Source organism: Doryrhamphus excisus, chromosome 16, assembly GCF_030265055.1.
Source record: "Doryrhamphus excisus isolate RoL2022-K1 chromosome 16, RoL_Dexc_1.0, whole genome shotgun sequence".
Taxonomy (NCBI): Eukaryota; Metazoa; Chordata; class Actinopteri; order Syngnathiformes; family Syngnathidae; genus Doryrhamphus; species Doryrhamphus excisus.
The window spans coordinates 14,520,217-14,536,135 of record NC_080481.1 but is presented as its reverse complement, the minus strand read 5'-3'; the positions used below and the strand labels follow the sequence as shown (position 1 = coordinate 14,536,135).

Here is a 15,919-nt window from a genome sequence, read left to right as displayed (position 1 = left end):
AGACAAACAACCATTCACACTCACATTCATACCTATGGACAATTTGGAGTCGTCAATTAGCCGAGCATGTTTTTGGAATGTGGGAGGAAGCCGGAGTACCCGGAGAAAACCCACCCACGCATGCACAGGGAGAACATGCAAACTCCACACAGAGATTGCCGAGGGTGGAATTGAACTCGGGTTTCCTAGCTGTGAGGCCTGCCCAAATAGACTTGAGACTTTTACACCTACAGAGAGCAGAAGGATTAGGAAATTAATAAATCAAAAGGAAAAGGCAAGATTGACAGCACTATTGAAAACTACACATTGTAGCTGCCAAATAGTGTTCCTATATCAGCAATGCATTTGAGTTATCTGTAATTACATTTACAAAATGTACATTTTGAAATACTGACAACATATTTGTGCAATGCCATTTGTTATGTGTAGAACTACGTTTTCATATAAAATAATGACGACGGTTTAATGCAATAAATACACCAACATGGGGTTAGGTTTCTGGGTCATAAAAGTGAGAAACTCCGCTACTGTCCGGGTTGGACGCTCGCGTTGACATTTCTGCCGCGGTGCATTATGGTTCTTGTAGTTTACCATCTCCTGTCAGCGTAAGTAGGCAGTTAGCGGTTCCGCATTGAGAACTACAGAGCTCCGGGTGCCGGACAGATGCTGCTCGCCGTGTCAGTGCTTCACAGAGGAGCCGTACGGAGCCGCACTAAGCTCCTTTTTTACGACTTGGACGCCGCTAAAAGTTGATTAATTGAACCATGCAGTCCGAATCGGGAATAGTTCCCGACTTCGATGATGGAGAGGACTTACAAGAGGAACCCAAAACGTATTACGAGCTGAAGAGCCAGCCCTTGAAAAGCAGGTCAGTAGTTATTTGGCACGTTGAGGTGGTTTTGGTGTTTAGGTGATAATGAGCCCACATATCTCCTGTAAAGTGCTCGTTGGGCTTAGGTTATGGGTCAGAGTACTTCTCCTTGTTGATGTTTTTTTTGTGTGTTGGCACACTGTTATGCAACATTTGGGTGTTGTCTTGTTAACATCCACTTCAAATATTAGCCCAGAGAGAGTAGACAGGTCAGAGTTCAGCTAGATGCTCCTCAGCCTAACATAGAAAACTACTGGACATCAAAACATTCAGTATTATGCTGAAATGTACTCTTGTAGTTTAACTCCTAAAACACTTTATTAACTATTCTTTGTGTATTGCATTGTTTTTGTGCAATATCATTTTAATGCTGTAGATTGTTTCAGAGCACACATACATAACTAAGCCAAGTACATTACTTTTATAAATACTGTATGTGCAAATTGTACAACAATGTATACCTTAATGCAATATGAAGATACAGTAAACCTCGGATATATCGGACTCGGATATATCGGAAATTCGCTCACAACGGACAGATAAAAAAGAACCGATTTTTCTGTAATGCATTTCCAATAAAAATTCATTGCATATATCGGATTTTTTATAACGGATTTCACCTATTTCGGACAAAATCTCCAGTCCCGTTCCAATGCATTTCCATTAAATTTCCCTCGCATATATCGGATGGCCGCATTGTTATGCTAATCTTGTTGATGTCAGTGGCTATTGTCTTTCTCCTGTATAAAATATAAAAGTGAGTGACGTCAATGATACTAGCACAGCAGTGAATGAGATCTTAACCTCACTATTGGAAATAACGTAGGCCTGACGGGCATAACAGGGCCTAGCTTAATTAACAATTTGTTATGCTCAGAGTCCAATAAAGTTCAATTCTCATTACCTTACGTCTCTTTTTATTGCCCAGTCCAGGTACATTGGAAACATAGTCAAGGAAGTGCCTTTTTATAACGGATAAAATCCGATTTACGCATATACCGGATATAAATCCGATATATGCGTAAAACGAACATTTTCCGGTATACGCATATAACGGATTTCGCTTATATCGGACAAAACCAGTGGGAACAATTGAATCCGATATATCCTAGGTTTACTGTACATTGTATTTCCTTGCATATGCATGTGATCAACAGTGAAAAAAACATTAAACCGGCCATATAAAGGTACATCAGAACAGCACGGCTTTGCTTAGTGTGGCACATAACTACTGTAGTTGCTGTCGCTGTGACGTAACGGATGCTTGTGAAACTTGCCTCCGTGCCCGTGTAACATCGGTAATGATGATGTCGTGCATGAACTGTGAGGTCTTGCAGTTAGAATGTTGTCTGCTTAACAAAACCATGACCCTATTGTCACAGCCAGACGCGGCGAGGACAGAACGCCACTGTTTTGGCCTCACAGAGATCTTATTGCACATGTTTTGGGGAGATTCCAGTTTGTCTTGTGTCCGTTCTGCATCTTCACATTTTATTGCAGATTTGACACTTTTTTTTCTATTCTCTGGTTTTGTGTATGGCTGGAAAAAAATTTCTTCATTTGTGAAATGTCATTATACTGTCTGATACATACACATGGAAGATAATAGTGTTGTTAGTTGACAAATGGTGACATGAATAAGAAATATGGCAGAAGAAGCTGCTCCACTTCTTGGAATCACAAACTATTTGATCTAATGTCATTTTATTTGGTTCATGTGAGCCCACTTCCTCCTCAGATCACATGGTACTAACCCAGCATGTGAATAGTCTGATGACTGTTGGGGGATTTTGTTGTGTTACAGTGAGTTTGAAGACTTACTTGACCTGTCAGATGTGTTTGTGATGCTCATTTCTGATTTTTCTTTAAAAAAAAAAGAAAAAAAAAAGTTCTCTTCTCACATCATGTTCTCTCACTGTGTATCCGTTTGACAGGAAACTCTGTCTCCTTTCCTCCACACTCCAGACTTTGTGCTTTATATAGATGTGACACAGCCAGTGAAATTTGTCTTCTATGCAGTGTAAATAAGGTGTTTAAATTTAGCATCAGATGTGTTATTTCTAAAATCGGGGCGTTTTTTTTACACTCACATCACTTCTGAATGTCAGCTCACGAGAAGAACTGATCCTGAAAGACTGCAGCTAAGCTCTCCTACGCACAGGCTTAATTTAAGTTGTTTTTTTTATTCATTTATGATTCATTTATTTATTATGCATGCATACAGTTGTCCCTCATAGCATCACATTCAAAAATATTGAAAGACAATTATAGTTATTTATTTTTATGATATTATTTTATTTTATGGGCAGCACAGCGGTCAAGTGGTTAGCGCACAGACCTCACAGCTAGGAGACCACATTCCAAAAACATGCTAGGTTAATTGGTGACTCCAAATTGTCCATAGGTATGAATGTGAGTGTGAATGGTTGTTTGTCTATATGTACCCTGTGATTGGCTAGCGACCAGTCCAGGGTGTACCCCGCCTCTCGCCCAAAGACAGCTGGGATAGGCTCCAGCACCCCCGCGACCCTCGTGAGGAAAAAGCGGTAGAAAATAGGTATAAGTCATGTGACATTGATGAGAGATGACATTAGATTAGATTACCATCACACTGCGTGTAGTGAAAATAAGTTCTCCTCCCATTCTGTGTGGAAGTGGTATATTTTTGGTTTCTTACTTTGTCCTTCTTCGCAACTTGAAACCCTTTCTTAAGTTCAGAATAAATAAATTGGAGGCTAACTAGGTAGCTCAGTAGCATGCTATATTTAAAGTGGCGTAAAGTCCCTGCAGTGGCATCGGACAGACAGTCATCCAACGTTTATGAAACGTATCAGTGCTACATACTGTAAAACTGTTGAATGTGTGTATCTGAGACACTGATGGGTTAATGTGACTAAACTGCGCAGACCAACCACTCACCAGTAGAGACTCGTATAAGCAAGAGAAACAGTTATTCTATCTTTGTGTGTTTGGAATCTGTGAGTCGGTGGGAAGTACGTCTCAGGTACACCCCCTCCCCAGCTTGGGTTTGCTTAGATGGGGGTTGGTCCCCTCTCTGGGACTCTGCATGGCGATTGGAGAGAGCGGGCTGGGCCCAGGAGCCTCCCACCTCTGACACACTTTCAGCACTGCACCAAGCGGCATGACTTTCACTGGGCTCCAAGGGCGGGTGGTGCGCCTTCAGGAATAAACAAACAAACATGGAGGCCATCAGAGTGCAAGTGTACAGACCCTGCTCATTTGACTGTGTGTGAGTATGGCGGCACAGCGGCTCGGAAAGTACTGGCATGTGTTAAAGCTGTCCATTCTTGAAGTGATGTTTGTATCTATGGTCATTTTAGCATGCGTTGTTTGTGTTGAATAATCATTTGCCACCCCCCAGATTAACTAATTAATTAACTATTAACTGATCACATGCAAATGGTCTCCATACACTTACTTTAAAACACTAGAAGTCTCCATGTTTGCTGTTTTTTATGAGGCTGTTATACCATTAGTGTCCAACAGATAGCACTATTTATTATTGTTAGAGGTTTCAAAGGGTATTGGACACCTGTACTGTACTGTGCTGGACTTTTTTGGAATTTTGCCCATCATCCACAATCCTTATGTGAGGCATGAACACATATGTCCTCTCTTTTCTGTGTGTTCTAAATAAATAAAACACCTAAAAATAGACGTATTAAGATGTTTATTACTACACATATAGGAAGCACTTATTTCTTCTATAAAGTTTTTTGAAATAGGCACCAAAAATAATTAACATATTATTTACATATCATTAGCTTATATTACATTATATGGTCATTATAATAACAATAAATACATATAAATGCGGAACAGTTCACTTCAATTTGTGGTGCAATAATGAAACGGCAAACGAGTGGTTAGCGCGCAGGCCACGCAGCGAGGAGACCCGAGTTCGATTCCACCCTCTGTGTGGAGTTTGCATGTTATCCCTGTGTGTGCGTGGGTTTTCTCCGGCTTTACTTGGGCTTCCTCCCACATTCCAAAAACATGCTAGGTTAATTGGCGACTCCAAATTGTCCATAGGTATGAATGTGAGTGTGAATGGTTGTTTGTATATATGTGCCTTGTGATTGGCTGGCGACCAGTCCAGGGTCTACCCCTGTGCCTCTCGCCCGAAGACAGCTGGGATAGGCTCCAGCACGCCTGTGACCCTCGTGAGGATAAGTGGAAGAAAATGAATGAATAATTAATAATGAATAATAATACATAATAATAATAATAGAAGAGCAGACGCATACATGCATTAATATCAATTTATCGAGAACATCATAATTATCAAGCTGTTTTTTTATTGTTCGGTAAGTTAATTTATGCATTATTGTGACAGGCCTAGTTTTGAACATAAATTTGTATAAGCTTGTATAAGCTCAATGTGCACTAAAAAGTAAGTTGAAGTTTGAAAGGTTCTTTTTTTATCACCACATGATGGCAGCAGCAGGCTGCCATCACAAGGCGCAGAGCTTTCTGCATTGTGCACTAAACCTGCAACGGTTGCTGAATCATGCATCCAAGAGGATGCCTTACATCGTGCGTGGATGTGGACCCAGATCATCTTTTTTTTGATTTGCATGTTGTCATCATGTACTTTAGTTTCCTTAAAAATGTAAATATACTCATGGGCCGCCCTTCCCTTTTATTCTTGGTGTTCCCAACCAAGCAATACACTGTTTTTGTGTATTTAATGTAATTTGGCTGTTATTTAACCATAACCCTGACCTAATACCGAGTTTAGTGACGGATTCAGCAAGTTTGATGGTGGAACAAGTGCTCCCTAGGTTGTCCGTCTGCTGTGTGAAGTCTTATTCCTTTTATTGAAGTCACTGGTTAATTAAGGCATTTAGCTAGAAGGCTAATGATGTAGATCATCATGTGACCATTCCTGAAGAGATGTTTTTTTTTTACCCATTCTCCTTGAGAAGACTGCTTGTTTCTCCAACCACAGAGAAGCTGTTAAATGTTCATGCGTGCCTGGAGGTGTTGCTGCGCTTGCGTTTTGTTACTGCATCCGAGGTGAAGAAGAATGTATTCACACCCAATTTGACTTGAAGGGTTTTGCGACTATTTGCAGTATTAATTAATTAATTAATGCAATTTAAGTTAAAAAATGCTGTTTTTTTTTATAGTAACAGTAATGATGAGTAGATAGCCTTCTGTGTCCGTCAGTCCTCTAAAAGCAGCAATTAATAACAGACTGAGAAGATGATAGCAATGATTGCAACAATCTAGATCTTCCAGAATCTGCACCTATTCCATTCATTTATATTTCCTTGGATTTCCAAAACGGTTCCCATGCATCGATGCTCAGGATTCTCACTCCTCAGCAGGAGTGACATAAATGCTTGCGACATAAATGCTATGCTCTGCAAATTCTGCCTTCCAACAAGTAGTTGGAAATGTATAAAGACTTTACTGTGAAGAATTTACTGTGCCTTCTAAAAGGCATTAGAAAACATTAAAACATTAATTTACTTCTAGTATGTAATTGTGCACACAGGAATTGTTGATCCCACAGACCTGGGATCAAAAAATATTAAATAAAACAAAGAAAAATTTTATTCTTTTACGCATTGGGAACAAAACAAATGCAAAAAATTAAACATTAGATCCAGTGACTTGGATTTGAAATTCTGTGAAGAAAGAAACACAATCACTCTTGCAGACAAAGGACTTATGCATATGAGCTTTAAAGCAGCTTCTAGGTTTTAGGTGAAGTACAAAGCAACCAGAACTAAGCTAGACATAAAAATAAAGGTCAACAGAAGTTCTTTGTTCAGCAGTAATTCAAGTCCATCTACTAATTTAGTAATCAATACTGGGCGCCTAGTTTGATTGATCTCTTGTCGTTCAGTATTTTTAGGCACAGATTCAAATATTGATGTTTATTATCAACTCCTATAGTTGGGTTCGCACCTAGTGGCACAATACATTAAAACAGACTGTTCAGAAATACAGCTGAATAGGTGCAGATTCTGGAAAAACTAGAAAGCTTTTTCTGCTAGTTATTGTGTGTAGCTGCTCTATAGGGGTACACAACTCAATGCAAAGGGCTGAAAAATGAGCTTAATAGATCCCCTTTAAACCAGGCTCACGGTGTGTTAGAGCAGAGACAGTTAGAAACACGTTAGCAAGAAACGGAAGAACCAATCAATGAGTTTGTGTGCAGTCTAAAGCAGGGGTCGGGAACCTTTTTGGCTAAGAGAGCCATGAAGGCCAGATATTTTAAAATGTGTATCTGTGAGAGCCATATACATTTTTTTAAACATTGAATGCAATAAAATATGTGCATTTTTATGTAAGACCAACAGTTTTAGATATAATGGTCTCTAATTATGTAGACCAGGCACACTACCCCACGCCAATGGGGTGTGGCCAGCACACTTTCATGAGCAGCGCATTGTCTAATAATAAATCAAATATTGTTGCCATTAATACAACTTCTGCTGCTGCATTGTTTTGCACCATACTCAGTATATTTCATTCTTTTGGCCATCTTTGCCAGAAGGCTTGGTTCTGCAGCTTTAGCTAGGTGACTATTTGACTAAAGGAGGAAAGTCTACATTTACATGTTGACATCTCAATGACCGAGGTAGACTACCGCATTACCCAGTAATAATCGAGTTTTGGTGTTTGACCTGGAAAATATCACCAAGAAAGATAGATATGGTCGGCCGTATTGCAGTAGAAAATAGATGGACGAATTAAAATGCATAAGAAAGTTGTTGATTTTGACTATTATTTTTAACAGTCATTTCTGTGATGGTTTACTTTAAAATGTTAGCAAAAATACATTTTTATTGTGGTAAGAAATGCCAGAGAGCCAGATACAGTCATCAAAAGAGCCCTACCTGGCTCCCGAGCCATAGGTTCCCTACCTCTGGTCTAAAGGGAAACAGGCCTCAGCTTGAACGTCTGTTTCCCTCTGGTCTCTCTTTATATCGTGTAACGTTGTTTCTAGAGAGTAAACACCGCAGGGGACCAAAACTGCCTTTTGAAGAAGTACAACGGACATGTCCTTCTTATGATTTTACTGCCCATCCCTCCAAGCAAATAATCATGTGCATGTGTTTTAGCCTCTTAAGGCCTCCTCGATTATTCAATAGTTCCAGGTTGATAATAACATCAGAAACATCATTCAGTTCAATTGAGTTTTCTTCAGACTGTAAATTCTGTCACCTAATATAGTGCCTTAATAAGCCAAATTTATTTTGATTCAGTTAGACTTGATAAACTTTGCTGTTTGTCTAATACACAATTACTTTAATAAGGATAGTACCAAAAAAATACATTTACGCATGCATTATTCATTAATGCTTTGAGCGATATTGATATTCAACTTCAATATCAGAAGTGCATATGATGACAAAAGAATAAATAAAAAAAAACTATGTATACTGTATATAACCTTGTGGAGGCAATATTTAAATAACCCAGATAAGTCATGATTAAGAAATTAATGACCATTTACTTCATCTGTAATTGCCAGACGTCTATCTATGTATTTTTTTTGCTCTTGACCAATGTTCAGTGGGTGTGTCTTCAGACAATGAGATTATGTTCATCGGCGGGAGAGAAGGAGGGGGGAATTATGGTATGTTAAGGGCTCAACACCCACTGAATACATGGCAGACCGAAGCTGTGTTTGACTCTGCTGGCTAATTAGTCCGATTACTGCACAGCTGGATTGGCCAGACGTTTTGCTGAGTTTTATCAAAAGGATCACTCACTCGTTGAAGGCTTCATCCCGACAACTTCTGCTTCACCAGAGTCTCTCTATTTTAGGAGCACTGGACTCTGTCTGGGGAGTAGGCGTCTAGGTTTTAAAGACAGTGGGAAAACCTGAAAAAGCCTCTGTTGTTCCTCTTTTTCTAATGTAAAACCATTGCTGAATTTAGCTCAAATATGGGGTTTGTTTCAAAAGTCAATGAGACTCATTTTTATCGAAAGTTTTGCATCTTATGTGTATACTGGTGTAATACTCTTTGGTGGTAGTAGTAATGCACGCATCAAGTATTACAGCTGCAAAATCACCCAATGATAATGTTTTTTTTAATTATTTCCTCATAGGCTCAAGCCACACCCCTACACGAAGCTACATGGGAATGGTTTCAATAGTTTTTTCTATAATCCTCAACACAAACAAACGGATAAAGACTTATCCATTAAATTAGTAATAATTACAGGTTTGGGGACAGATTGAAATGGGACGGTATTTCTCGTTTAGCAGAAAAAGCTGTCTCTCCTGAGAACAGACTCTGCGGTATGGTATTACTACCGCAAATGATAATACTTGTAATATGGAAGTGGTAGTGCATGAGGCAGGATTAGAACCGCACATTAAGTATGTTGCGAACACGACAAATCATTGCATGCAATCTAAGATGGCCTCAGGTTTTCCCCCATTCACTCATTTGCTCAGAGTTCAACAGCTGTAGTAATTGTACACATACTTCTTTTCAGATCAACCTCGATCAAAACATGTGCTATTCGTATATATTTCGATTTAAGTTTACTACTTCCTGATTCTGCATTCTAAGCATCATGGGAATGGTTGTCTTTTAGCGTAAACCAGTGATTTTCAACAACTGAGAAATCGTCAGGTGTGTCGTGAGGAATTATTCAATATCACTTTTTTTAATTAACATGTATTAATAATTTTCTGCAAATATTATATGTCATTGTCACGTGTCATTGGTGTAAAGACTGGCAGAGCAATGTAATATTCGTCCGTGTGGCAACACTAGCTGATTGCCTCGTTCCTCTAATAGACTTAGTGATGCACGAGAGACAAAAATTAGTATGCGGATCAAAAGGATCTGCTGTGGCGAGTCCGTAATCAGGAAAAAAAACTGAAAGAATCAAATAATGTTGGTTATTGGTGTGCCGCAAAATGTTTCCAACGTAAAAAACGTGCCGTGGTTCAAAAAAGGTTGAAAAACACTAGCGTAAACAAACCTAATCTACTCCAATCCGCATTCTATTTTACATGTTTCTTTACATAACTACACATCAAAATAAACGATGACTAGTAGAAAATACAAGTGCTGTTATTTTATACATTTTTAGACTTTTAATTAAGGCAATTAAGGCTTTTGATTAAGGAAGATGTAGTCAACAATGCCATTCCAATTGCATTATTAATGTAATATATTATTTATGACCCCTTTATTTTGTTAACACAATTATACAGTAACAGCCTTCTTGCGTGTGTTCAAAACATCTGTTGATGGTTAAGACAAACTGTGAGAAAGACTAAACATGCCTCTTTTGTCCTTATTTCACTCGGAACTTGCATGATGCCAGCAGGCATTATAAAACGCTCAATTGCATGAACAAACCAGGAAAGCTGTTAAAAAAAAAAAGCTTTAACCGGGTGGGGGAGGGGGGAATTGACCTACAGCTTGTGCTCACTGTCAGCACACTGTGACATCACAAAGAGTCGGTGTTGGAAAAAACTCTCGAAAAACGAGCTTTTAACTTATTTCCAGATGCACAAACCTCATTATCTGAAACCGTGGCATTGCTTAACACGAGAATACAACATTCTAACATTTAATGTATTAGAACAAAATAGAAAAAAAACATTTATTCCCATCATGTAGAAAATCTGAAATAAAAAAAAATTGTATTGAGTTGATGGTGCTTTTTATCTGTTATGTGATTTACTTGGGCGGCACGGCCATCTAGTGGTTAGCGTGCAGACCTCACAGCTAGGAGACCAGGGTTCGATTCCACCCTCGGCCATCTCTGTGTGGAGTTTGCATGTTCTCCCCGTGCATGCGAGGGTTTTCTCCGGGTACTCCGGTTTCCTCCCACATTCCAAAAACATGCTAGGTTAATTGGCGACTCCAAATTGTCCATAGGTATGAATGTGAGTGTGAATGGTTGTTTGTCTATATGTGCCCTGTGATTGGCTGGCGACCAGTCCAGGGTGTACCCCGCCTCACACCCGAAGACAGCTGGGATAGGCTCCAGCAACGCCCGTGACCCTCGTGAGGAAAAGCGGTAGAAAATGAATGAATGTGATTTACTTCAAAAAAGTAAACTGTACAAAAACAGTACTAATCAGGTGTTATTTACGCTAACCATTTACTTTCTCCTGGTTCCCTCCTTCATATTTGCTCTCCATCACTGCTAATCTCTCTCTTTTGCTTGACCTCTTTCTCTCTTCATCTGACCTCTCTCTGCCCTCTCTGTTCACTTTAAAGTTTACGCTCTTCTTTTCACATTTTCAATTCCCCCCCCCACCCCGCCCTCTTTTGCTGCGTCTGTCCTGCCTAATTCACCAAGCATCATTCTCTCCCTCTGCAGCAGCAGCAGCAGCCCGTCGGAGCAGCATGGCTCCTCCAAGCCTCCGCTCGGCTCCTCGGCCACGACCTCACGCATCTTGCTGCGACAACAGCTGATGCGGGAGCAGCTTCAGGAGCAGGAACGGCGAGAGCAACGGAGGCAGCGGGCCTCCCAGTACACACAAACCACAGCTACACAGACACCCGCCATCAATGTCACCGTCCCTGCCCCGCCCGCTGCCCAGGTGCCCATGGAGGTGCTGAAGGTAAGACGCACACTCCGATTCTGGTGTTTGATGCCGGGCAGCGCAGAAGAAAGGAAAATATGACACGTAGTTTGATTATTCACTGATAATATTTCCATCCCTGGAATCGGCATGTGTCATTGCTGTAGTCTGCAGTGTATTTATAGACTGTATTGACTGTGTAGACAGTCAAGCAATAACGGATTTACTATGAGTGTGCATAAAAAAAAGAAGACCAGGGGTGAGTGAAGTGTGTTAGAATGTGTATATGGGGATTATCTTTCTTGAGAGAATTCCTCTTTAATGCATGCTGTGCTTCCAGCCATTTGGATTTAGCCATCTTTAATCCTATTTGCTCAGCTACATTCACATCTTTTCATAGCTTTGATTCCCTGGCAGTGCGAGGGCCAGGAGACTCTTAAGGTATTTCTGTACAAGTGGAGGCTGTTGTGTTTTGAGGGCGCATTTTAACACCACTCTTTGGTAAGTTTCCTTTTTGCCCTGTTGTCGTGCAAATATGGATAAGAAGTTTATTTGCCTGGTATTTATAATCATGTTAATATAGTATTTTTCTGCAGTGCGGTGTGGCTGTTTCGTATTGGAATTTAACTGCTGTTTTTTTAAAGCGTTTGTAAAAGTACTTTTGGTGATTTTTTTTCTGTGCTTGTCAAGATTTTTTTTATTTTAATAATCACTGCAGAACAGCATTTTAACAACATTTTAATTTTAATTATTTTTCTTGAAAGACTAAATGAAAAAGGCAAGATTTTTTTTAATGTGCTAATATTTGAATAATCACTGCAGAACAGCATTTTAACAACATTTTAATTTTAATTATTTTTCTTGAAAGACTAAATGAAAAAGGCAAGATTTTTTTAAATGTGCTAATATTTTAATAATCACTGCAGAACAGCATTTTAACAACATTTTAATTTTCATTATTTTTCTTGAAAGACTAAATGAAAAAGGCAAGATTTTTTTAAATGTGCTAATATTTTAATAATCACTGCAGAACAGCATTTTAACAACATTTTAATTTTCATTATTTTTCTTGAAAGACTAAATGAAAAAGGCAAGATTTTTTTTAAATGTGCTAATATTTTAATAATCACTGCAGAACAGCATTTTAACAACATTTTAATTTTAATTATTTTTCTTGAAAGACGAAATGAAAAAGGCAAGATTTTTTAAATGTGCTAATATTTTAATAATCACTGCAGAACAGCATTTTAACAACATTTTAATTTTCATTATTTTTCTTGAAGGAGTTAATGAAAAAAGCAGTCATTTTGATGCCAAGCTTTTTATTTAGAAAAAATGTCAGAATTTAAAAAATATATATATTAATTTTTAATCATCACAACAGAACAACACTGGATTTTAGTTTTAATTATTTTTTATTAATGACTAGCACTCACTGAAAAAGGAAAAGTTATGCACACATTTTTATGGCATGTTTTTCATTTAGAATTTTTAAAAATATTAAAAGTTTGCAGGAATACGTCCCTTCATTACATAATCATAATATCTACTATTTTAAAATGTTGGCATGTTTGCAACATTAGTTGATGGCTTTAGATGCTCTGATTATAAGACATCAAAGTTGTATAATCGCACATTGGGGCTGTTATAAAGGGCCAATCCACTGGCAGCTATTGAGTAATCTTTGTTGAACTAAATCCATCCACAGCACATTGAGAGATTTCATGGTTGCTTGCTCAGCCACACTTTCATCACCCTTGCATGTGTGTGGGTGGCATGGGCCAGCTATGGCGCTCCAACACAAGTACAGTATACAGGGGCCGCAAACACCGCTTCCCTCACGCAGCATCAACATAATCTGCAGCGCTTTTTAGAGCTTTAGGGCACCCCCCCTCCTCGAACCCTCACCTTGTGTACAATACACCGAGTTGAAGTTATTTTTTCTGGTTTGGCAAGAGCTTACAGACATTCTTCGCTGACTGAAGTCGTCAAATGAAAAAAAAAAAGCCGTTCCAGCTTGGCGCTGTTGAGCTGGGTTAACCTACTCCCCCTGTCTGTGGCTAGATTAACAGAGTGCGCGCTAAGATCAGGGGTACCAGGCAGAGCTGCTGGACCTCAAAAAGTGCAAACATTAAGCTCAGATGAGTTTATCTAAAGACTGATTGGACCCTTAATTAACCAAGTGACCTCTGACCTCCCGGGGTATAAGCAAGGGATCAGTTTAGCGATCAAGACAAAGGAGAGCACTGCCTTGCCACACACCGAACACTAATTCAGTGAAGAATGCTCATAATTAGCCCGCAACGCTTTCATTCCATGGCATATTTAAGAGAAAAAAAAGTACTTACAGTGGAACCTCGGTTAGCATAATTTGTTACAGAAGGTCCGTCTCTAACCGCACTGGCCATCAACGGAATACAATTTTGAAATATATGAAATAATGTAAACCGAGTTAATCCTTTTGAGAAAGTCAAAAATGGTTAAAACACAATTGGACTCACACAGCATATTAACATATTAACTAACCATAGACTGCATGCAAACCGAGGCAAAATTGTGGTGTACATTTTTTTATGTCAAGCAAACACCATGCAAACCAACGCATTAGATAAAACACAACTATTTTCAGGGTGTAAACAAAAGAAACTGCATTGGTTAGTAAAATAGTATTCATATCTGAAACTTACATATACATAAATCTGGGTGTTTAAGTAAAAACGACTTTTGCAGTGATGATCACCAAATACCTGCAACGCAGTTTGTCCACTAAGCATAACAGACCCACACGCAAAGTGACAAGTACTGAATGTGATGAACAAGTACTGAAAAATACTCACATGTCTCCCTTAAAAAAGTACAGTGGTTCGCTTTGTGCATGTTAAATACCTCAGACTCTTAATGTCGTGTGTTGCGAACACCCTCGGGGGGCTGTTGGTGGTTCCAAAACCATCTGAAAGACAACAAGCCATCTTGTTTGCCGTGGTTGCAGATGTCAGTTAGTTGTGTGTCTTCCATTTTTCCATCCTTTCCAACAGAGAGACTCACATTTTACTGAAATCTCAACAGTACGTCTTTTATTTAACCTTATTGTGTATTGACAACCGATATGAATATAACCAATTAGGGTTGGGTGATATTTTTTTATGTACCGATATACCGGTATGTATTCTTCCAATGATGACTAAAATGACTTATCCCGGTATAAATGAGAAACGTAAACAAGCCGAGTGGATGATTTTGCGCCGCGGCGGAAATATAAGATGAATGAAATGCTGTCATCGTGAGAAGTAGTAATGTTCTAGCCACAGACTGTGGGCGTGCCTGGAGGCGGGCTGTGGGTGGAATACATTAAAACAAACCGTTTTTGCGGCAAGTATGAATTCCAAAGAAATACCACGGGAATAGGTGCAGATTCTGGAAGAACTATAAGGCTTTGTGTGTAGCTGCTCTATAGGAGTCCACAACTTAATGAGCATAGTATGTGTCCTTTAACATTGCAAAACACTGATTGCACTAATGAATCCGGAAATGATACAAAAATGTAACCAAACAAACCATGAGCTCATTGTGTGATGTAACGCAGCGTGAGGACGATTTGAAGACTGTTTATTGTGAACGTGAACTCATAGCGTGATAAATGTGATAAACAAACATTCACGATTTAATGGATTCGTGGAAATGCCATATTTAAAATTTTAATAATTAAAACAATATTTATTTACCATTTTTAAGTATTTTGTGGTTTATCTGAGGGGTTTTCAAATTGCGGCACAGAGATCATCCCCTCATAGACTTTTGTTTCCTGGAGCATATTTTGTGGTGTTTTTCCTCACCCGAAACTCCGCTCACTCTACATGCTCACTCAAGGAACTAAAAATCAATTCATTTAGTTTTCGACATCGTTAAAGTTACATCCAACCACTTTTCGCCTACCTCTGCTGGACCCTTGCAGCTGCATCCGTGGCCCTCTGAACCGACCCCCGCCGCGTCTGTGTCCTCTGCATCCTGGAGAGGAGACAAAATGCCGGCACTCATCAGTCAGATTGGCACCACTGCTGAAATCAGTGCGCATAACACGCATTGCAAGCGCGGTGCGTTCAAGCTCTGAGCTCTTATTGGACAGCTGAACTGAACATTTGGAAACACTGGCAAGTTGAATGGCCAGCTCTCTTCCAACACTTTTTATGAGATACTACATTACCTCGCTATAATCTTCTGGAAATTATATAGTGACATAATGGCATATACATTCCGAATACTACAGGAGGTGTACTTTCATGGATGACTAAGGAAAGTAAAAAAATATTCACTATTCAATATTAAAGAGGACCTGTTGTGCTAATTTTTTAGCCCTTTGTATTGAGTTGTAAATTGCAGCTACACATAAAAGCTTTCTAGGTATTCCAGAATCTGCACCTATTCCAGTTGGATTTCTTTGGATTTCGTGCTTCCCGTGAAAACTGTCTGTTTTAATTTATTCCACCCACGGCCTGCCTCCAAGCACG

At 39.2% G+C, this 15,919-nt stretch overlaps 1 protein-coding gene and 1 long non-coding RNA gene across 3 annotated transcripts in view; one reads left to right on the top strand and one right to left on the bottom strand.

Moving 5' to 3' along the window:
* Window positions 1–641: 641 nt before the first annotated feature.
* The window catches only part of LOC131104332 (microphthalmia-associated transcription factor-like), a 25,579-nt gene continuing 10,301 nt past the window's right edge, over window positions 642–15,919 (top strand). For both annotated transcript variants that reach the window (XM_058051390.1, XM_058051389.1), the window contains exons 1-2: window positions 642–868; window positions 11,210–11,453. In XM_058051390.1, coding sequence (XP_057907373.1) covers window positions 765–868; window positions 11,210–11,453 — 348 coding nt within the window. In that variant the 5' untranslated portion in view covers window positions 642–764. The remainder of the gene's footprint in view (window positions 869–11,209; window positions 11,454–15,919) is intronic.
* Window positions 3,107–15,919, bottom strand: part of LOC131104333 (uncharacterized) — a 25,748-nt gene continuing 12,935 nt past the window's right edge. The window contains exons 2-3 of the long non-coding RNA XR_009119774.1: window positions 15,348–15,419; window positions 3,107–4,049 (exon numbers count right to left, since the gene is read on the bottom strand). This is a non-coding gene — a long non-coding RNA (uncharacterized LOC131104333). The remainder of the gene's footprint in view (window positions 4,050–15,347; window positions 15,420–15,919) is intronic.